Source organism: Bufo gargarizans, chromosome 3, assembly GCF_014858855.1.
Source record: "Bufo gargarizans isolate SCDJY-AF-19 chromosome 3, ASM1485885v1, whole genome shotgun sequence".
In the NCBI taxonomy this organism is placed as follows: domain Eukaryota; kingdom Metazoa; phylum Chordata; class Amphibia; order Anura; family Bufonidae; genus Bufo; species Bufo gargarizans.
The window spans coordinates 359477977-359501558 of NC_058082.1; the positions used below are offsets into that span (position 1 = coordinate 359477977).

The window sequence follows — 23582 nt, forward strand, 5'->3', positions numbered from 1 at the left end:
CAAGCACAAGATTTAAAGGGGTTCTCCAAACTTAATACTGATGACCTATCCTCAGGATAGGTCATCAATATCAGATCAGAGGGGTCTGACACCCGACACCCCCACGATCAGTTCTTTGAGAAGACGGCACACACGCTCTTCCTGTTCACCGCTGCAGTCTTTGGCAAAGCAGCAGCAGAGCAGGAAGAGAGAAGGGAGACGGCACGTGCACCGTCTCCTCATACAGCTGATTGGCAGGAGTGCCAGATGTTGGACCCCAGCTGATATGATACTGATGACCTATCCTGAGGATAGGTCATCAATATTAAAAACCCGGTAAATCACTTGAAAGGGGAAAAGGCTTATGGATTCCCACACTGACTGCATTTTAAAGCCTAATATTTCATATCATCCCAAGAATAAAATAATAATATAATTACTAATTAAACATGGGAAAACAGACATTTTTCTACAGCAAAGGAAACGGGCACATTTTCAATTTCAATAAAAAGTTGTGGCATACATCAACTGAAAGCTTAGAAGGGGGAAAGAACAGAACAGCCTAATCCCCTGCATCTGCGCATGCACTGGATGTGTTCAGTTACTATTTGTTGCCTGTGCAGAACAAGAGCAGAGAAAGGATGGCTGAGAAAGTGGTAGGCAAGCCCAGTAACTGTCACAACATCACATTTTATAGACATGGGGACCACGGCTCTGCAGTGTGCACATAGGACATACGGGTGCTTTCTTCTGAGAACACAGTGATTTCCGTTTTTGCTCCCTGCGTTCCGAGATACTGCCATAACTATTTTATTTTTCTGTCCACATAGCCGTATGAGGGCTTGTTTTTTTGCAGGACAAGTTGTACTTTCTAATGTCACCATTTAATATTGCATAGGATGTAGTGGGAAGTGGGAATTTTTTTTAATTCCAAATGGGGTTGAATTGGGAGGGGGGGGGGGGGGGGAGAAAAACATTCCACCACACTTTTACATTTTGTTTGTTGTCGTTTTGTTTTACAGCATTCACCATGTGGTAAAACTGACTTATGCTCTTCATTCTCTGGGTCAGTATGAATCTGGCAATACCACATGTGTATAGTTTTTCTTGCGTTTTAACACTGAAAAAAAAATTTAAGTTGAAAAAAAAAAAACTTTTTTATAGTTATGTCTACGGAGATGTGTGGGGTTCTTTTTTTGCAGGACAATCTGTCGTGTTTGAAGTAGCTGACATGGAGCACTGTCTCCTTTTCAAATAGCTCATCGAAAGGGGTACTAGGTGTCGGACAACCGCCGATCAGATATTGAGGACTTTCCCGAGGAAAGGACTTCTTTTAAGGAAAGACTCTGGGGGCGCTCATTTGCCCTACACAGCACATTTAAAAAAAAAAGTCAACTTTTGGCATTGTTTTGGTGATTACAAAATATGTCCAGTGCTATGGAACATGTTGGCACTATGTAAGCAACAGTAAATAAATATGAAGGATGATATGCACATTACTCTATGATTGTGTCATCTAATGAACCTGACACACGTTGTGAACAGTGACACATGATTTGCCAGGGCACAGAACTTAGACAGCTTCTTTTTTTGGAGGCAACATTTTTCTCTTACTTGCTGTGTGCCTGGGACACCTAAGTATCCATAACATTAAAGCCATGTCACATACACAATGTCAAACAATTGCAGTGAAATGTTTTCCAGCTATATAAAACCCCATGTGCAATAAATATAATAAAAACCTATAGACACGTGTGCCATAATCTAGAGGAGACCTATATCCTAGTTCCCAATATCTACCAGTCCAATCCTTATTATACGGACCGTCTGGGGAAGTAACTCTTTCTGAACCCTCTAGTATTTCTCCTCTCTTACCTGACCTCAACATTGAGAGCAAACAATGGTCCAGATGAGTATAGTCTTTCATTATCCTTTCCGCCCTAGATCTTACACTGTGCTCATAAATGGCCTGCAAAGTCGGAAGAGGACCCTACTGATTGTACCACTCTAGCTATCTTGCACTGTAGCGATACCAAACCATGTTGCGATATTACCAGCCAGAATGCTTTTAATAGTGCCTATATAAAAGGCCCTAGGGGGATCTGCTTTGAAAGCCTATATTTGGACAGTTGATGCAGAAAGTACAAGCGCTGGCATTCTTTACAGTGATCCTGCTTATATGATTAGCCCATGCAAGATCCTTGGTCAGTTGAACACATTGTAAACTGGTCGCTCTCTCCATTGGGGCCCCCCCTCGAAGAGGTGTATAATACCTGGTCTGCAATCTGCATTCAAGGAGAGGTGGTTTAGGCTACTTTCACACTTGCGTTCGGAGCGGATCCGTCTGGTGTCTGCACAGACGGATCTGCTTCTATAATGCAGACAATGGGATCCGTTCTGCATTATATTTTAGAAAAAATTCTAAGTGTGAAAGTTGCTCAGACGGATCCGTCCAGACTTTACATTGAAAGTCAATGGGGGACGGATCCGTTTGAAATTGAGCCATATTGTGTCAGCTTCAAACGGATCCGTCCCCATTGCCTTACATTGTAAGTCTGGACGGATACGTTTGCCTCCGCACAGCCAGGCGGACACCCGAACGCTGCAAGCAGCATTCGGGTGTCCACCTGCTGAGCGGAGCGGAGGACAAACGTGCCAGACTGATGCATTCTGAGCGGATCCGCATCCACTCAGAATGCATTAGGGCAGTACGGATGCGTTCGGGGCCGCTTGTGAGAGCCTTCAAACTGAACTTACAATCGGAGCCCCGAACGCTAGTGTGAAAGTAGCCTAACCTGGCACCATACGGCCAGCAGGTTAGGCCTATTCTGGTTACTGCTGGCCACACAGTCACTAGTATACAGGGAATATAACAAGGGCTGAGGAGGCTCCAGTACCAAGGATGAGCAAGGCTGAGGATATAGTCCCTACTCTCACTACCTGAGAACGTCCCATCAGAAAATCTTGAATCCAACTACAAATAGAGGATTTTAACCCCAGATCTCTAATTTTTGTAGTTAATATACTTGGAACAATGGTGTTAAAAGCCAAACTGAAATCCTCAAAGAGGATTTGAGTATTGCCAGAGTAGATCTAGAGAAGATGCTATTACATATGTCTTACACAGTGCTCTTTCCCACCTGGATCAGAGGGAGGGAACTCAGATTTCCTTCCACACTCCAAATACATATTGATTGTGAGGCCCACTGGGGACAGCTTGATTCTAATGTCTGTAAAGCGCTGCAGAATACGTCAGCGCTATATAAGTATAGTCAAATAAATAAGCATAAATGCAGAGAAACCAGGAGGCTGTAAGGCACGTCTCCATAAGGCATAAAACATTGTAAGCTCTGAAATCTCACTGGAACTCAATCATGGACCTAGGATCATTCAGTTAGCATACCACAGTTAGCATACCACACCTAGGTTCCCTCCACTCCACTCTGATCCAGGTGATTCCACTGTGTAAGGCCTCATGCACACGGCCGTTGTTTTGGTCCGCATCCGAGCCGCCGTTTAAGCGGCTTGGATGCAGACCCATTCACTTCAATAGGAGCGCAAAAGATGCGGACAGCACTCCGTGTGCTGTCCACATCCGTTGCTCTGTTCCGTGGCCCTGCTAAAAAAAAATATAACGTCCTATTCTTGTCTGCGCTTTGCGGACAAGAATAGGCATTTATATTGAAGGATGTCGGTGCCGTTCCGCAAATTGCAGAACGTGCACGGACGCCATCCGTGTTTTGCAGACCGCAAAACACACCACGGTCGTGTGCATGAGGCCTAAGACATATGTAACTGCATCTTCTGTAGATCTATTCTGCCAATACGCAAATTGTAAAAGATCCAATGACTTATGTGATGCGCTTATTGAGAGCCTCGCAGACAGTGCAATCTACCCACCATTTCTGGTTAGGAGAAACTTTGACCTTTGGCCTTCTAAGTAGGCAGTGACAAGATAGAAGCATGATCAAATTTTCCAAATGATGGAGTGGAAGTTACTTTGCATGAATCTTTACAGTGTATAACAAGGAGTCCTCTCCCCTCTAGCGCTACACAAGAGGTGTTGAGAAAAGTCTGGTAAAACACCTTTTAAATTTGCTTCGGTAAAATCAACTGTTACAGCCAACATAATATCTGGGTTACCCAGCTACAATATACAAATATCCTTATACAAAGTTGCAAGTGCCACACCAATATTTGCCTGTGGTGGAATGTAGACAATAACAATAATTGACGCAGTAAATTCTCTTGGAAGATATTAAGGGCAACATTTAAGAGCCAATTATTCCAAGCAGGCATAAATCAGAGCTGTTTAAGATTTCTCTCACTTCACCACCTCTCAATCCATGATGCCCATTCCTTCCTATGCACAACATCTGCAAGGAGTTTGTATGTTCTCCCCATGTTTACGTTGGTTTCCTCCGGGTACTCCGGTTTCCTGCCACACTCCAAACACATACTAATAGGGACCTTAGATTGTGAGCCCCACTGTGAGCACTGTGGAATAAATAAATGCACATAGAAGCGTAGGCGGTCCGGCACCATGGAAGTAAGCCACGTCTCCATAAGGCATAGGACATTGCAATCTCTGACATCTCGCTGGAACATAATCATGGACCTAGCCTTAGGATCATTCCGTTTGTTCTCCAGAGACTGCACGTTTGCCAACAAAACACTAGGAAACTATGTCCTGTGCGCTGTAGTCTGCATTTTGTTCCATCCGGCAGTACCGTTTCCCCGATATCTCCAGCTAGGAGGCAACAGGCCTTTCTACTCACGACCCCTCAGCATGGTCCATAAGATAAGGATTATTACATGCAACTAAGATGTCCCGATTGTATGCGATATGTCCGTTTATGCACAAGGTTGGGGAGCTCCAGCGCAGGCGTGAAGCGTCATGTCACCTCTTTAATAATCAGTAGGCTTCCCTCTCTTGCTGCTAAAACAGCTCAGACCTACTGTATCATGGACTCCTTAATACCTCTAAGGGCCAGTTCACACTGAGTTTTTTTTGGCACCGATTTTGGAGTTTTTGCCTCAAAATCAGCTCCAAAAACACCTCAAAACAGCCTCCCATTCATTTCAACCGGAAGCAGCATTTATAAAATGGAAAAAAAGAAGTGCGGAATCAGCACTGAATCTCCTATTGAGGAAGCTGAAAAAAAAAAAACTGTTCCATGTAAATCCATGCATTTTTCGGTGCATATCTGTTTCAAAAACCTCAAGTTGAAAATTAAGCTTTGCACTAAGGTGAACAGCCATTGTTTTTTGCACAGATTTTTTTTTTATGGGTGTTAAAATAATCAGTTGTGTGAACTGGCCCTATAAGTGTCCATCTCGCAACAAGGCAATCTCAGCAGATCTGGTTGTCAAGTTGCAGGCCCTCCTTGTATTGGATGTGTTTTTCTGGCACATCCCAGAGATGCTTGATGGGACTTAGATGTGAGGAATATGGTGGCCACATCAACACTGAACTCTTATGTTCCTCCACTCATTCCTGAACAATTTTGTCATAGAAGAAAAGCACACTATCATGCTAAAACGTGGTCACTGCCATAAGGGAATATGAATAACATCCACATGAATGCCAGGACCCAATGTTTCTCAGAACATCACACAGTTTCCACTGGCCCGTCTTCTCCCCACAGTGCCAACTTTTCTCCATTTAAGTCATGCACACACGCACTGCCGTGAATGAAAATGCGATTTATCAGACCAGGTGACTGGCATTACTCTCTGGTCTAGTTCTGATGCTCATGTGCCCATTGTAGAGGATTTTGGTGGTAGACAGCAGTCAGCATGTGGAGCCATGAAGTGCCATTGTAACAATAAAACCCTCTATTTACTTATGGCTGATATATGTGTAATCTCTTTTTATACACGTGGCTTTCTTAAGGAAATTCCACTGGATAAAACCATCTCTGAATGCTTTGCAATCTAGAAAAGAACACTTCTATGTGGGTCACAGAGATGAAATCCTTACCTCTCCCATTGCTCTTCCTTCCAGTGCAAGGGCTTGAAAATCATGATTTAACTCGTCCATAGAACGAACCTAAAACACAATGAGAACATTAAACAATTAGAAAGACCATTACATTATTATATAATATCACAACTAGCATCAGTTTTGATAGGGTCCACATGTAGGCATTTCTGAACCAAAGTGCGCTCATTGGGTGGGCTGCTTGAAGAAAACTATGTTACAGCCAATTGTAGAGTTGGGTGCACACTATCTTAGGGCAGCAGGACCTCAAACATGGTAAAAGTCAGGATTCTTCATAAACATAACCAATGTTTCAGCCTTGCTCCCTAGAGTCTTGTTGAAGCATTTGGGTGAACAATGGATCTTCCCGTGTTCACTACATTTGGAGTGCTTCCTCACATCTACAATCGGTTTGCGATTAGGTTTCTTTTATTATTTCTAGTAGGAATGTAATCTCTGGAAAATGTGGTAGGCATGTCTCAGCTTTATCCATCAGTGCCACAGACTACACATGGAAAGGGAGCCCTGTTTGGCAATCTGTAGGAGCCCTAGCAGTTCATCACCCACTGATGTAGCCTTTCTCACCTGTCACCGGGTGCGAAATGCTTCTGGCTGGCACACCCCATTAAGTACGCGACTACACAGACTTTGGATACTGCCACACAGTCACGTTTTTTAATGCAGTTTTTGAAGCAAAAACAGAAGTGGATTTAAAAAGGGAAGTAGTGTGTCCATAAAGGAGAGGCCCCCAATTTGGCCTCTCCTAACCCGTTCTCACCCTGTAAACAGATCACTCTGGTTTGTTTCCATCCTGTATGTATCACATCATCTTGTTGTATCTGACCAAACCCATGAGGCACTTCTCTGCCACAGCTCCAGAGCCACCCAGCAAGTATACAGCTCCAGAGCCACCCAGCAAGTATACAGCTCCAGAGCCACCCAGCAAGTATACAGCCCCAGAGCCACCCAGCAAGTATACAGCCCCAGAGCCACCCAGCAAGTATACAGCCCCAGAGCCACCCAGCAAGTATACAGCCCCAGAGCCACCCAGCAAGTATACAGCCCCAGAGCCACCCAGCAAGTATACAGCCCCAGAGCCACCCAGCAAGTATACAGCTCCAGAGCCACCCAGCAAGTATACAGCTCCAGAGCCACCCAGCAAGTATACAGCTCCAGAGCCACCCAGCAAGTATACAGCTCCAGAGCCACCCAGCAAGTATACAGCTCCAGAGCCACCCAGCAAGTATACAGCTCCAGAGCCACCCAGCAAGTATACAGCTCCAGAGCCACCCAGCAAGTATACAGCTCCAGAGCCACCCAGCAAGTATACAGCTCCAGAGCCACCCAGCAAGTATACAGCTCCAGAGCCACCCAGCAAGTATACAGCTCCAGAGCCACCCAGCAAGTATACAGCTCCAGAGCCACCCAGCAAGTATACAGTTCCAGAGCCACCCAGCAAGTATACAGTTCCAGAGCCACCCAGCAAGTATACATAAACACTTCACTATTATTGGCCATGTTGCTGCTTTGACACGCCCATGGACATGGTCTTGTGATCCCTGATGTCAACTAACAGAAAGAATGGCAACCAGCTTCAAAGATCAGATACGCTTGGCATGTAGTGGACCAAAAGTAAGCACCAAATCTGAGCCATTTAAAGCACTTTCCTATCGTGCTGGAATAAGAGCAATGCAAACTGGGTTCAGTCTGCCAGAGACTTTGATAAGTGTATGAATGTTTTCTGCATTCCCAGTGTGATCAAGCCTCGTTCACATTTCTGCTTTTCATGGATGTGTGCTATCCACATTTCCCACAGACAGCACACATACTCAGTGATTGTAACGCGTTTGTTTGAACATTGGTGGTTTTAAAATTACAGAGATGCACACACTACTTTGGTCTGTGACAGACGGATTTTCCATGAACATCAAACAGACAGGAAACGTGAAGGCCTAAATGTTTTTCTGGTTTGAGACTACAATTTGTAGGTCTCTTCTTCACCATTGGGGTGAGATGCAGATGTAGAGACCAGGGTGCAGCACATCCAGACCTGACATTTTAGTAGCAGGAAACCATGTTTTCGTAACAGGGATGTTTTTGAAGGTCTAATAAGTAATTAGGATGCTTACAAGTATAGATTACAAGGCATACAATTCGTATTAAATATATCTTACACTGCCTGATGAACATCACTGGACCTTACCTGATGGTCTGCATGAATATGGTCTCCAGTCGGCCAACGGTGCTTACTATTGTTGTAACCACCTCCACCACTTCCACCGCCCCCAAACTGCTCGCCATGTTGTCTCTGGAAAAAATAATCTACCATGGCATCATCCTGTGAGCGTCCAGCCACACCCATCGAACTGCCAACGGGACTAGCATGGGGACCAGCAGCCAGTGCAGAATGGGTTGGGTGCTGTGGTGGCTGCTGCTGGCCCACCGGTCCAGATGTCAGGACCACGGGCATATTGTGGTTAAGGGTGCCTTCTGTGTACTGTTTCAGGTGGGGGCTAAAGGAGTCCTGCCAGAGAACTGTTTTCCTCTTCAAGACACATGCAACGCTCATTCCACCAACACCTACACAGGAGGAGAAATAAACACAAGTTATTCAGAGGTCATCAACCATTAACGTATCATTATTAGGTTTAATTGGAATAAAAGAATCGCACACAAACTTGCAGATATACACATTACAGTTTTACATACACGTAGCAGATCTTGTCTTTGGAAGTTATCTGGCATTACACCTTAGTATTAGGATTACACCATGAGAAAATATTTGCCAAACTTTGCCCTGGTCATCACAGAGCAGGCACAGTGGTAATTTGTTTTAAGGCATCTCTTCAGATTATTGACTACGGTTCATTTATGGGAGAACCTCAGAAATGTAAAATTCTACTATATGCTATGGTTCAGAGCACAAAAATGGTGTGTACCACAATACAGAGGCTGATTGAAATGATAAATGAAAATGTACGCTAGCTAGCCATGAGCTGGTGTAGATCTCATTCTAGGTGCGCGACCTGCGGGAGGACGCGTGCCAGATTTGATAAATCCCCCTCAATTTTATTAAGGCTACAATATAGCTCTGGTAGAGAACAGCCTGTCAGAGTTCTCTGGATATGGCATTGCCGGATGTTACTTCAAAGCCCACTGACCCCATTGACTATAATGGAGTCCAGCTGTGATCTGGCCACTGCACAGCAAATATGCCGCGATTCGGCTGGACAAAATGCGCCGATGGGCATTGCAGTAGCATCCGACAATGCTGGAACCAGAGAGCTCCGGCAGGCTGTTCTCTCCTGGAACTATACCGCAAGTATGAAAGAAGCATTAGGCAAAAACACCAAGTAACAGACCACAAAAATAATAAAAATGCTTAAAGTGTAAAGGTCTTTTTTTTTATTTTTGTAATTGATAGGGGCAGTGGTACTGACCATTTTTGTAACATACCTTAATTACTGAAATCGTACATTAGAAAAATATCTGTAAAATGGCCCATTTTGAGCCTTAGCAACGCGCTTCTGTTTACATAAATGTGGAGACTTGCTCCATACTGACTGTGTTATGTAAACAGAAGACAGAGGAGCATTGCCAAGGCTCATAGTGGGTCACTTTACAGCTATTTTTCTAATAGAAATGTACGATTTCAGTAGTTAAGGTATATTACAAAAATGGTCAGTACCACTGTGGGGGCAGCAGAATGGACTTACAGATGAAGGCAGCACACGGGAATGCTGTCCACATCTTTTGCGGCTCCATTGAAATGAATGTGTTTGCATCTGATCCACAAAAATCAAGGATCAGATGCAGACCAAAACTATGGCTGTCTAGATCTGCACCTCATTTATCACAGAGACTCAGGCTGGATGATCAATGTGGTGCAGGGATGGACACTACTTTAGGGTCCATTTACACGTCCGTAGTGTATTGCGGATCCACAATACACGCGGCCGGCACCCCCATAGAAATGCCTATTCTTTTCCGCAATTGCGGACAAGAATAGGACATGTTATATTTTTTTCCGGAGCCACAAAAAGGAAATATCGGCGGTGCGCTCCGGAAATTGTGTGCTGTCCACATCCATTCCGTCCCCATAGAAAATGAATGGGTCCGCACCCGTTCCACACAATCGCGGAATGGATGCGGACCACAATTGTGGACGTGTGAATGGAGCCTTACACTCGCTCTATACCATAGAAAGTGTCAGCAGATAAGAACCATTTGGCCCATCTAGTCTGCCCATTGGTTGGCTTACTGTCACCAGAATTGTGGCGCAATTTTGGGGCAAAATGACGCATCTTAGGCACTTCCCCTTGCTGTGCATGTCAGAAAAGTGTAGAAACCCTAGATGCGCCAAATTCTTGTTTTTAGACAGATTTGTGGCAGACCATGTAGTAAATCTGGGCCAATCAGTCAGTCTTCACTGCAGGTGCAGTCCGCTGTCAGCACGAATGCCACCTGCACGTGTGCATGAGCCTCTAGTGTTGCTGCTGACAGGCTACAGAGCTAGAAATGTGACCTAGCTTTTACTAGATCCCCTCGTGATGGCCACTTGAAGAACAGACCATCTTGAAGTGGGCAAAGCTAAAGGTTTTTTTTTTTACATTTGCTTTAAAATACAGATTAGTTTTTTTCTTTGCTATTACATGACTGATTTTATTTTCTACTGGCAAATAGTATCTCTTGTCAATTAACTTCAAGCAGGGTTAACAGTTAGAAGCACTGTGTGCACGGCTGTTTTCAGTAATCCAAAGCTTCCATAAATCTCCAGCTGACGCACATTGGCTAAAGTGGCTTTGGAAGAGGGGGCAGTAGAATAGACGCCTGTTCACAGGAGGTGAGCGCTCCACACGATTTTAGCCTTGTTGCTTCATAATACCTGTTCAGACGTCACATGAAGCCAGATAGGACGCGCACATTTGACATATAATTTGATCACACAGGTCACCTCCAATTACTCTAACGACACAACATAATAATGAAGCTTCTGATCTGCTTAAATAAAGCTCAAGAAGCACTTTCATCATATGCGACTATGCTATGGTTTTCTGGATGCGATCACTCCATATGTTCCGTTTACTGCCTTGGCGCTAACTCCCTCTTTGTCAGGCCTTTTTGCATGGCGGGCAGAAAGTCCTAAAAACAGTCTAGAAACAGAGGCCGTGTCACTAAGGTTCATTCTCTTTAAATTAGTTTTTATGAGCTTCAGAATGCATATCGGAACGATTCGGTGAGAAGGGGGGGGGGGGGAAGCAACAGTCTGCAGATGCCCTGGAAGTGAATTTTCAGCAGTCTGGGTGTGGTGAAACTACAATGCCCAGCATGCACACTTTCTTGGCTGTTCTCAGGACTCCCATATAAGTGAATGGAGCATGCTGGGAGTTGCTGACCCCTGCTATAGAAGAAAAAAAAAAAAAAAAAAAAGCCCAAAATAAGTATAATACAATGATAAACAAATTGCCCTCAAATGTGCACATAGGGGTGAAGAGTTTGGAGAAGTCAGAAGTGAACAATAGAGGACAACACAGCTGATTTGAAATAAATTCTCCAATTCAGCTCATTTTCCTATTCAGTTATGTTGTCCTAGATTGTTCCCTTCTCCAAACTCTTCACCCTCTTGTGAATAAACCTGTGAGCGTCTCTTCATTGGTCGTCTTTAGTGACATGTTTGACATATGGGATTATTTACACAGCCCTGGTGTTTGCTGAAACTGTTTTAAACTATAAAGAAAAGTTTGAGTGTTTCTCTCTCTCAGGTCTCAAGCAATACCGAGGAAGAAAGAAAAACTCTTGAAAGCTCGTCTTTTAAGTATTAGGTTAGTACAATAAAAAGGTATCCCTGCATACTGCAATACTCTCGTATTTTGTTATCTTATTTATATATTACTTTTTTAGTTTTTTTCAGTAGTATGATTAAGTGGTGAAAATGATTAGTGCCCCCCATATATTATTCCTAGCGTCGCCACTGCATCAGTGTGAACAGGGCAGTAATCAGTATAACCCAACATTGTATTCTCTGGGACTGGACTCCACATTTATGACATATTGCTACTATATGCCAAAAACATCAGATAACAATGGGTCCCACACCTATCTCCAGGACGGCGCCCCCGCAGTGAAGGCAGAGTAACCGCATATTCACTACCACCGTCCATACAGTGCTAAGGGACATATAAAAAAACCTTAGGATAGGTCATCATTATCAAATGCCAGAAAATCCCTGTAAACAAATTCTTAGTGGTACATTTTTTTTTCTTCGCAAAACACAACCGGTGTCACCAGCTTCAAAACAGTAAGGGCTGATTCCCACAACCATGCTCAGTCCATGTGTCAACCACCTCTCCCGGAACAACTGAAACTCCCTTGACCTCAACAGACCATCATAAGACACTATGGGACCGATGTATCATTACACTTACATCTTACTCCACTTTTACATATGTCCAAAGTCACTTTTGGCTAAGTCAGATATATTAATGGTCCTTTAATACTGTGACAAATGTGGTTTAACGGTAGCAGTTCATCCTTCAGTAACTTCAGTAAGCGGCTATACGAAAAAGTTTCATGTTCTATTAAAAAGTCGCATATGATAAGCCTGGTTCTCACTGGAGTGAAATTGCGCAATTATTTAGCGACTTTTTAAATTGTCGCAATAGTAAACCTGTCTAGAGTTTTACATAAGAAAACACGCCCACTTTCAGAAATCTGGCAAGCATAGCGCAGAGCCAATAAAAGTCGCAAAATTTTGTGCAGTTTTAGCGATTGCGAAAAAACGTGCAACCTTTTCACTCCATTATTTTGACTTGAGCGAATGATAAATCTGGCCCCATGATGCAGTGGTTTCGGGTCAGTCCTCGAGATGTGGTGACACACGGACTGTTTCTCAGACCGGGCACGGTCGTGTGAATGAGCCCCAAAACTCAGCAGGACCCATAACAGCAGCAATGCTCTACTTTTTCTCTACTGCACTTCCGGTGAGTACAGACAGTGTGTTATAAATGCTGGTGGGACGGTTTATGGAGGTGAGAAGGGCTCCTACCCAGATCCCAGAAAGCCACATCAATATGCAAAAGCACTAATTAGAAAAAATACTTACAATGGCCGCATAAGAAAAAAAAAAAAGTGACAAGCTGTCTGAAAGACCTGCACGGTTTGATGCCTTCTTCTCCCCAGGCGTCAATGACATCCTGTATCGGTGAACACCCTGGGCATACATGGAAGAGACATGGCAGCTGACCCAATTATGTTAATGGCAAGAGAGGTCCTGACCATTGTCAGACAAGGAGACATGCAAATAATAAAAAATTTAAGTTGTAGGTAAGTGACATTAGTTAGGGGCCTTCTACTAGTCTCAGTGGGTAGGTTGTGACTAATTACAATAAAATGAGAATAAAGTGCAGGAGAGTCACACGACTGCACCAATGACAAGTTTGATCAAAGGTCTTTATTTATATGGCTCCTAAGTTTTAAAAAAAACTGAAAAAAATTAAATACACTCCTTATTAAAGCAATTTGCAGCGTTACCGAGGAGCCAGTGACAGAACGTCACACAAGTCCTTTGTCATGGAACAGACAGGATTTTATGGGCTTGTTGGTCTCTTCTGGTATTTTACACACGGATGAGAAGTGGTTTGGAAGACGCTTCACAAACACATTCGTGGTTCAGACCCGGACTACCACTAAGCTGAACTCAACAGTAAGGATCAAATCCTGGTCTCAAATATTTCCTAAAGTTATTTTTGGGCAGCAAAATAAACACAATCTGCCACATAAAACACACAAAAAAGTAAGCGTACAGGTCTCCACAGACATGAATTTGCCAGTAAACAGCAGGATAATTGCAAGCAGCTTTTCTCCTTGCCACCCATGTCTCTGCCACGTTTTTTGTGGTGTTTTTCCTGCCATTCTTTTCACAAAGTTGGGGTCATGTACGGTTATCCGTTTTTTTTGGCGTGAAAAAGTCAAACATCAGCGCCTTTTTTCCATAAAGTGGGATGAAGGAAGCCGGCTGCAGGTGAGAGTCCAAGTAATTTAATAACGTGTGGCAGAAAAGTGGCGCACATTACACCAGAAATCTGGAGTGGGTTTTTGTTCTGGCGCATGAACAGCAGTAGATACGATAAACTGATTAAGAGGCATTCATCTCTTAATAACTCAGGCAGATCTTCCATCGGGTTTTTACAAAGACCAGCTTGTGAAATGGCGCACTTTAGTAAATGACTCCAGTATGCTCACCAACTCGTGCTTTCTTCAAGCCTTTCCCTTTAGAGGGGATGTGAAGACGCCTGAAAAAACAGCAAGAGCTACAGCAAGTGGCAGTTGTGAAAGGTAGACAAAAAGCAAAACACCCTGTGTCCCGCATGTCATATTCCTCATAGACCTTCAAATATCTGGAGCTCCCCAAGAATATTCTCAAGTGAAGGGACATGGGTGTAACTGACATTTTTAGGGTATGTAGCAGAATTGCTGTAAATCTGAGCACAATAAATCTACAAAAGATAATAAATAATAAAAAGCAGAAAAATAAATAAAAAGTCCATGGGGAAATAAGCCTGCGGTGTGCTTTTTATATCTGAGACATGCCAATTCCTGCTACAGATCTTTACCAGGTGACATCATTCCACTCAATGTAGAGGGGGGAAACTTTCAGCCGATTCTGCCACTAGAAAACCTGCCACGGGTGAACCTACCCTTAGGCCTCTTTCACACGGGCGTGTCCGGATTAGGTCCGGTTCCGGCCCGGTGTATTGCGGCAAAACAGAGCGAGTAGGAACGCAAAAACAGTCAGTTTTGACAGAGATTGCGTTCCAATATTCAGTTTATATTGCGCGGGTGCAATGCGTTTTGCACACGCGTGATAAAAAAACCGACTGTGGTACCCAGAACCGAACTTCTTTACAGAAGTTCAGGTTTGGGTTAGTTGTAGTGTAGATTGTATTATTTCCCCTTATAACATGGTTATAAGGGAAAATAATAGCAATCTGAATACAGAATGCATAGTACAATAGCGCTGGAGGGGTTAAAAAAAAAGAATAATCTAACTCACCTTAATCCACTTGTTCGCGCAGCCGGCATCTCTTCTGTCTTCATCTGTGAGGAATAGGACCTTTAATGATGTCACTGCGTTCATGACATGGTCCATCACATGATCCATCACCATGGTGATGGATCATGTGATGAGCGTAGTGACGTCAAAGGTCCTATTGCTCACAGATGAAGACAATAGATGCCGGTTGCGCGAACAAGTGGATAAGGCGAGTTAAATTATTTTTTTAACCCCTCCAGCACTATTGTACTATGCATTCTGTATTCAGAATGCTATTATTTTCCCTTATAAAACCATGTTATAAGGGGAAATAATAATGATCGGGTCTCCATCCCGATCGTCACCTAGCAACCGTGCGTGAAAAATCGCACCGCATCCGCACTTGCTTGCGATTTTCACGCAACCCCATTCATTTCTATGGGGCCTGAGTTCCGTGAAAAACGCACAAAGAGGAGCATGCTGCGATTTTCACGCAACGCAAAAGTGATGCGTGAAAATCACTGCTCGTGTGCACAGCCCGATAGAAATGAATGGGTCAGGATTCAGTGCGTTCAACTCACACATTGCACCCGTGCGAAATACTCGCCCGTGTAAAAGGGGCCTTAGGGCTAGTTCACATGGCAATACATGTCTTGTATTGCATAGTAGAAATTCGTAATTTGAGCGCCGCAGATCTGCTTGTGGATTAGCCCCACTGAATGGAGGTACACTGCGAGTGCACTTGAAAACAATGGGAGGTAGGTTCAACCGGGCTGGTGACCAGACTGGTCTTTGGTGCGGCATCCGTGCCAAAATTGACCAGCACAAAACCCCCATGTTAAACTGAGGTTAGTATTAAAAAAAAAAAAAAAAAAAAAAAAAAAGCATAACAACAGGTTGGACCTAATGCACAAACGTGACAATTCCCATGACTAAGTACTGATACATGACCCCGACAAGTGGATCCTGTTACCATACAAGTCACCCGTCCAACTTGTTGCATTACTAATAACCCCAACAATATAGGATTCCTTTAGGCAGGGCGTGGTCGATTAGCGGCGGATTTCCTGTGGCACATTTTCGTACAGCAAATCTACCGTGCTGTACAGTACCAGCAAAGTGGATGAGAATTTCTGAATGCTCATCCACACACTGCATACAAAGGAAAATTGGAAATCTGAAGCATGTCAATTTATACAGCGGATTTCTCCCGTTGCAATGGGGAAGGGTAAAATTCGATGAAGTTTCCGCGATAAAAACTGCATGTAAGGCCCCTTGTAGTCAAGCGTGTTTGGCTTAGGTCTGGATGAATTCAGTGAAAAATGCGTAATTTCGCAAACAAAGTCATTCAGTTTTGTCTGAGATTGCGTAAAGTTTTTATCGCGCAGGTGCAATGCACTTTGCACGTGCATGATAAAAAAAAATGAAAGTATACAAACAACATCTTTTAGCAACCATTCGTGAAAAACGCATCGCATCTACACTTGCTTGCAGATGCGATTTTCACTTCTATGGGGCCAGCGTTGCGTGAAAAATTGCAGAATATAGAACATGCTACGATTTTCACGCAATGCAGAATTGATGCGTGAAAACCAACGCTCATGTACACAGACCCACTGAAATGAATGGGTCCGGATTCCGTGCGGGCGCAACGCGTTCACATCATGCATTGCACCCGCGCGGAATACTCGCTCGTGTGAAAGGAGCCTAATACGTGCGTTTTTGTCACGGTCTTTAGTGCGGAAACGCAGCAAAATCCGCAGTGGATTTTCAGTCGCTTGTGAACACAGCCTAAAAATGTACCCTGCATTTTTTACTCCTCTCACTAGCTGACACACCCGTCCGAGGCAATGGTATACCCTCTCCAGTCTCCACCCACAACACCTACACTTAAGGCCGCAGTGGGGTCTCAAGCGCAATATACTGAGGGTAGACAATCATGTAGGAGCAAAAATGGAATTTTAAGTGTCCTGGAGATAAGAACTTGCAAGCGACGCAAAGAAAACTACTGAAAAAGCGAGAAAGCAGTGGCAGAAGAGGCTCCAGGGATGTGTCCAGGCCTGCACTAGTAATAACACGTAGTAAGCACGGTGCACATGAAACTGTCAGAAACCACTGGAAGTAATACACTTCCTTTTCACAGTACACCGCCATCTTCATGACTGGGCTCCACCACCCGTACATACACATCTGTCACACTCATTCTGTTTGCTAGGACGCACGTGTCCTATACCAAAGTGGCCCACCCTTCATAGGGCTCACATAACTCTCAAGCAGTTCCCACTACAAATCTATTACCCCCCAGGGGCATATTTCTCAAAGAAATATAGATCAGTGAGGCTGAAACCCCTGCCAATTCTGTGCCCCCCATGAACAGAGCTGCACTCCATGCCACTGTCTGAGATGGCATTGCTGTAGATAGCCAAGCACTGTACTGGCCATGGTACGAGCAGGACGGCAGTGCAAATACTGGAATGCCAAAACGCAGGACCCCATTATTGGGCTCTGAGCGAGTCCTTGCAGTTGGACACCCACCAATCTAACAGTTATTCTCTATCCAGTAAATAACGAATAATTTGGTGGAACCGGAATACCCCTTTATGGCGTTCGAGACAGGGCACGCGGCAATCTTAGTTAATCAAGATCGCTGTGTAGCAGTGCAGCCACTGAACTGAATGGGGGCACAGCACGACCTGCAAATTGCGGTGACGCCAGAATTGCTAAAAATCCAAAAGTGTTGGATTCACTACAACTCTGGGGTGGCATCAACCTGCGACTCAGGGACCCAATTCAGCTCATGGGTGGCACTACTACGCAGTGGTCCTCGGTCGCATGACATCACAGCCAATCCCCTGCGCATCCATCTGCAATCATAGGGCAGTGTAAAAGCATATAATACCGTAATTCACCCCTTTGATGGCAATCTAAAATCATCGCCAGTGCACCCCCCCCCCCCCCATGAAAACGGGCACCTGCCAGTCACTTGTGATGGATGAACAATCATATGCAAAATAAAAAAAAATCACAATGTACAAAACATTATAATAAATGCAGGTAAACGAGCATCGGGCGACTTTCTGTACTGACGGTCATCACAGGAAATCTGCCGTGTAATAGACGCCTTAGTGGAAAATGTGGGTGAACAGGTACAGAGGACTATGCCCAGAAAGGTGCCACGTGTGACATATACAAAACCTTGTTCCCAGCACAACCAGACGCTCCAGACTTGATAAAGGAGTTATAAACTCCGAAACGCGTTGTCCACTGAACAATAAAAACAGCTACTTCACCTAAGTCCACTGTCTGAGGTCGTCCTTTTGTGCGCCAAACAAATACCCTACTGTGTGCAATCGCACACAAACCAGCAACTTCTTCCCATATACAAAACCTTAGGATGGAAGCTGCATATTTAAGCCCCAAAGTCTGGAACGTCTCCCGTACTTTCCCCATCCAATTTTTGGTGCGCTAACTGTTAGACCACGATATGGCGGGGACAATAAAACCCAATAGGAACTTTCAATGGGGTAACAAGCTGAAAAATTAGTAGCCAGCGGCTACTCCCTAGGCGCAGTGCCCACCTGACCCTAGGGTGAGAAAGAGGCTACTGACGAGCAACGACGGCACACCCGACCAAGACAAGTGAATGTTCGGTGTGAACGGGGGCATACAGAGGGTGGGCAGGGCCTTTTGTTTCCTGGTTTTAGTTTTACGGTAACATGTGGGACGCTTACCACTTCCTGTCATTGTACAGCGCTGCGGTGTATGTTGGTGTTCTGTATACACAAGAGATCATAACAAAGGAATGTATAGATCCCATCTCCTGGCAGAGAAGGCACACTACCTGCCCCCTCCTCCAGTCAGCTGCCTCACCACCTCCAGGCACCCCCACCCGAGCCGTACAATAGAAGCACAAGGCACACGTATACAAAGAAGCGGAGCACATTCCACGTCCTGCACCGGCCAGTGCGGGGCCTCCGCCTCCGGAGAGCCCGTCCTCACAGCCCGGCACAGGAGGCCCCGCGCCCCGGACATCGGTTCTCCCAGGCCTTTACGTCACATCTGACCAGTTTCGGTGCACGTACTCGCGGGAATTCGCGGCGCCCCCGGTTGCTCCCGTAACAATAGAGGCCTCAAAACATGGGCAGGGGGAGGAACCATAGCCGGAGACCGGCCCCTTTTCTAACACCCGTCTCCCCCTTCCGGAGCGCTAAACGCACTAAATAGCACCATCTGGAGAAGGGGTTCAGGCGGCGGCACCGTCCGGTGCTCATGTGGACGCAATACTCACGGGCGGAGCGGGAGGATGGAGTCGGATTAGGTCAGTATTTCTCTCAGCCCCCGGAGCCGTCTCCCTGCCGCTGCCTATCACTCCGACAACATGGCGGCGCACTGGGGGGACTTGGAGCTAGCCCGGTGCATCATGGGAGAAGGAGGAGGAGGGAGAACTGGGAGCTGCGTTACCTTGGTAACCCCGGGGCCTGCTGGGAAACCAGGCCAGTCTATAGGTTTCTTCCATTGCCTACCTGCGTGTTGAGCGATCATTTCCACAGACGTCTTCAAGTGGTAGTATAAGTTGTGACTTTCAGAAATGTGTGGAGATTGTTATAGCGCCCTCCTCCTCTGTAGCGCTGTACATCACCAGACTGGTGACTAGCAAATATAATGCACCATACAGATAGAAGAACTATATATGTATATATATATAATGCGTGTGTGTATATATATATATATATATATATATATATATATATATATATATATAGAGATATATAATGCGTGTGTATATATATATATATATATATATATCATTTCTAGCATCAAGAGATCTGTCCATATGAGCTTACAATCTATTCATACGAGGGTGTCGAATCTCTTCTGTTGCAAGAACTTGGGGAAATGTGCACATGTAAATGACCGTGTTACTATGAACCCCTGTTCACACAGTGTGGTTGCATTTGGGCCTATGCAGCTTTTGGTATTTTTGCAATAGTCCTGTTTGCTGCATTTAGCAGATGTGTTTTTCTTTAATGAATAATAGATAAGTAAAGAAAGGCATATAAAAAACGCACCGCGTATTGGACTGCTGGACATCTCACCCTCAGCACGCACTCGACTATCTCCATCTATTCAAACTCCCCCTTTCTCATAATCGGTGGGGGGGGACCTCCACTGATCTAAAAGTTATCGGGACAGATTTATCATGACTCTGATGACAGCTCACTCCACTTTCACATATGGCTAAAGTCAGTTTTAGCCAAGTCAGATTTATGATCGGCCCTTTAAGACTGTAATAAATGTGGTTTGACGGTAGCAGTTTATCCGTCAGTAAGCAGCTTTACAAAAGTTGCACGTCTTTACTAAAAAGTTGCATGTTCTATTAAAAAGTCTCATAAGATAAGCATGGTCCTCACTGGAGTGAAATTGCGTAATTTTTTGCGACTTTTTAAATAGTCTCAATAGTAAATCTGTTTAGAGATTAATTTACATAAGAAAACACGCCCACTTTCAGGAAACTGGCGAGCATTGTGCAGAGCAGAAAAAAGTCGCAAATTTTTGCGCAGTTTTAATGATTGCGCAAAAATTTGCGACTTTTTCACTCAATTATTCTGACTTGAGCTAATGATAAATCTGGTCCATCATCTATCCCATTCGTGGGGGATAACTTGTTCTGACCAGAGTCATACAGTTTTTTAGTTTTTTTCCCTGACATTTCTGAGGGGTTTGTGATGGCAGTTTTTTCTTTTTATTATTTTTTTTCCCTGACATTTCTGAGGGGTTTGTGATGGCAGTTTTTTTTTTTTTTTTTTTCCCGCTGTCTTTTAGGCAAAATTCTATTTAAGTATATGGGAAATGTTAAATGGAGGACGAACAGGTGGTTTTTCACCCTTGGGCCTCATGCACCTCGCCACAGCCGTATTGCGGCCCACAAACAGCGGGTCCGCAATCCAGAAGGGCACTACTTTTTTCCCTTCACCCGCGACAGCACGACGAGAAAGAGGATCTGCCCACCATAGACAGGAAACCTGCAGAATAAAAAGGGCAGACGCGCTCCTCCCAATTATTATTTATTATTAAAGCGCCATTCATTCCATAGCGCTGTACATATGATAAGAGGTATACATACATAATACAGACAATTGCACTAATCATAAACAAGACGGGTTACAAACCAGTACAGAAGGAGAGAGGGCCCTGCCCGTGAGGGCTTACAATCTACATGGTATGGGAGAAGGACACAGTAGGTGAGGGTGAAGCTGGTCATGGCGGTATAGAGGCAGCAGGGGCACTGGTTGTAGGCTTGTCTGAGGTGGGTTTTCACATTTCTTTTGAAGGATTCCACTGTAGGTGAGAGTCTGATATGTTGGGGTAGCGAGTTCCAGAGTATGGGGGATGCATGGGAGAAATCTTGGAGTCGATTGTGGGAAGAGGCGATAAGAGGAGAGAAGGAGGTCTTGTGAGGATCGGAGAGTGCGTGTGGGGGTGTATCAGGAAAGGGGGACAGGTTATGGAAGGCCTTGTATGTATTGGTGAGTACTTTGAAGTGAGTTCGCTGGGCAATGGGGGGCCAGTGGAGGGATTGGCAGAGGAGTAATAGGGTGAAAGGTGAAATAGTCGGGACAATTTAGTGTCATTTCCCCCTGGTGGTGCTCCTATGCTTGCCCCAGTTTCTAGGCTGGATGATTTTTATTTATTTTTTCCTTGGGCATACCTGCAGTCCCTGGGGGTTAGAAGCGGCATTATTTGTGCGCTGCTGGGGACGGGCAGAGGCACAGCAAGCCTCCGGAGGGAGCGTCTTGGGTGCTGGAGTGCAGTGTGCCTGGCGGCATCGCTGATGCGCTACAGGCACAGACTTCCTGGCCACAGGGGGAGGAGGAGCTTCCGGCAAGGAGATGGGCCACTGAAAGCATGTGGAGCATGCAGAACAGCGTGCAGTGCAGGACGCGGTGACGTCATGACAGAGCGCCTATGAGAAGGGCGCTCTGTAAGCAGGAGGACGGCGTCCTGATCAGAGTTCTGGCTTGGCGGTCTGGTGGGAAGCATGGAGGAGGAGAAGCACATCCAGGTCCCCCTCCCAGCCCTGGTACCTCTGAGGGGTGAGTGTTCTGGGGCATATTGAGTCCTGCTTCCCTTCTGATACCCTTATACCCAAATGTGATTTCAGGCAAAGCATAGGAAGGTGGTTTCTAAAAAGAAGAATAAAGAGTGTGGTCTTTGTAAATCTGTTTTGAGTGGGAGAAGATGTGTGAAAGTTGCTTTGATAGAACAGTGGCTGAGGAATCGCCGTCATTTTATGTGTCTTCAGACGTTGGTCAGATCAGAAGTCAATTCCTCTCTATCTTCAAAAAGAGCGCCCGGTACAAGAGATTCCAAATGAAGGCGATTAGATACCACACATGAGTTTATTTCATCTGATTCTGAAGAAGATGAAATGCACTCCACCTTATATTGGCATTCTGAAAATTCGTCCCTATCTTCTTATGAGGAAGGTGAGATAGTGGCAAACCATGTTTTCCAATGGAAGATATGGATATACTTTTAAAAGGCGTAAGATCCACAATAGGCATAGAAGAGATAAAAGAACCAAAGTCCATTCAGGATGTCATGTTTGGCAGTTTAAAATCCAGACACCATAGGGCATTTCCGGTAAATAAAAATGTATCAGCCTTAATTGAGGGGGAGTAGAAGAAACCTAACAGAAAAGATTATATTTCTAAAAACATTAAATGAAAATATCCCTTTAAAGAAGAAGACTGTGCTACTTGGGATAAAGCGCATAGAATAGATGTGGCTATATCTAAAGTCTCTAGGAAAACGTCCCTTCCCTTTGATGATATGGGGGTACAAAGGGACCCTTTGGATAAAAAAAACTGTTTTTATTAAAAGGAGCCTGGGAGCGGCAGTGCATGGAGTGAGACGTACTTAAGCTCGGCTCCGGCGCTTCAGAGCTGAGACAGCGGCACAAAGCCTACAGAACTTAACTAAAGTCCACTGCACATAAAAGAATCGTCGCCCTGACAGATCTGAGGATGACAAAGACCAGGAAAAAGGCGACCTCCGGTAAATTGACAGTGTTTTTTCCTGCTGCCAGTGCAAATCAAGATGGCGGCGGTAGCAGCGTGCAGCGGTCTCTTGAGGAGCCAGCGAGGGCACCACAATCCCCTGCAGGTAACCAGCTCCAGATGCTGACCACACAAGGTCCCACAATATCACATCATATCACATCATATTCCCTCCCCTGCCCCATTGGGGCAGCGCATCTTAGAAAGCATAATGGGGAGAAATATGGCGGCATCACACATTTGTCATAATACCCTGCCTGGGCAGCATTATGTGAACGTTGGGAGTCCCCAAGGGCAAGTTCTCTCGATGGAACAGCATTATAGAGATTTCTCATATAAAGAATATATACTCAGCCTTACCCTGCTGGCAGCAGCACAGGGCCTGACAGACCGGTCACAGAGTCTTTCCTAAAAGCCCTAATGGGAGATCTGTGAACGTCCTTGCAGGCAGATTTTCGCGCCATGCTGACATCCCTGCAAAACGAAATGGTGGAAATTGGAAAGCGCACGTCTCGCTTAGAAAACAAAA

At 44.8% G+C, this 23582-nt stretch overlaps 1 protein-coding gene across 5 annotated transcripts in view; it reads right to left on the reverse strand.

Annotated features, from left to right (window-relative positions):
* Positions 1–19423, reverse strand: part of PUM1 (pumilio RNA binding family member 1) — a 50865-nt gene extending 31442 nt beyond the window's left edge. For all 5 annotated transcript variants that reach the window (XM_044287923.1, XM_044287922.1, XM_044287921.1 and 2 more), the window contains exons 1-3: positions 19282–19423; positions 8166–8542; positions 5963–6031 (exon numbers count right to left, since the gene is read on the reverse strand). In XM_044287923.1, the coding sequence (XP_044143858.1) occupies positions 5963–6031; positions 8166–8531 (435 nt within the window). In that variant the 5' untranslated portion in view covers positions 8532–8542; positions 19282–19423. The remainder of the gene's footprint in view (positions 1–5962; positions 6032–8165; positions 8543–19281) is intronic.
* Positions 19424–23582: the final 4159 nt, after the last annotated feature.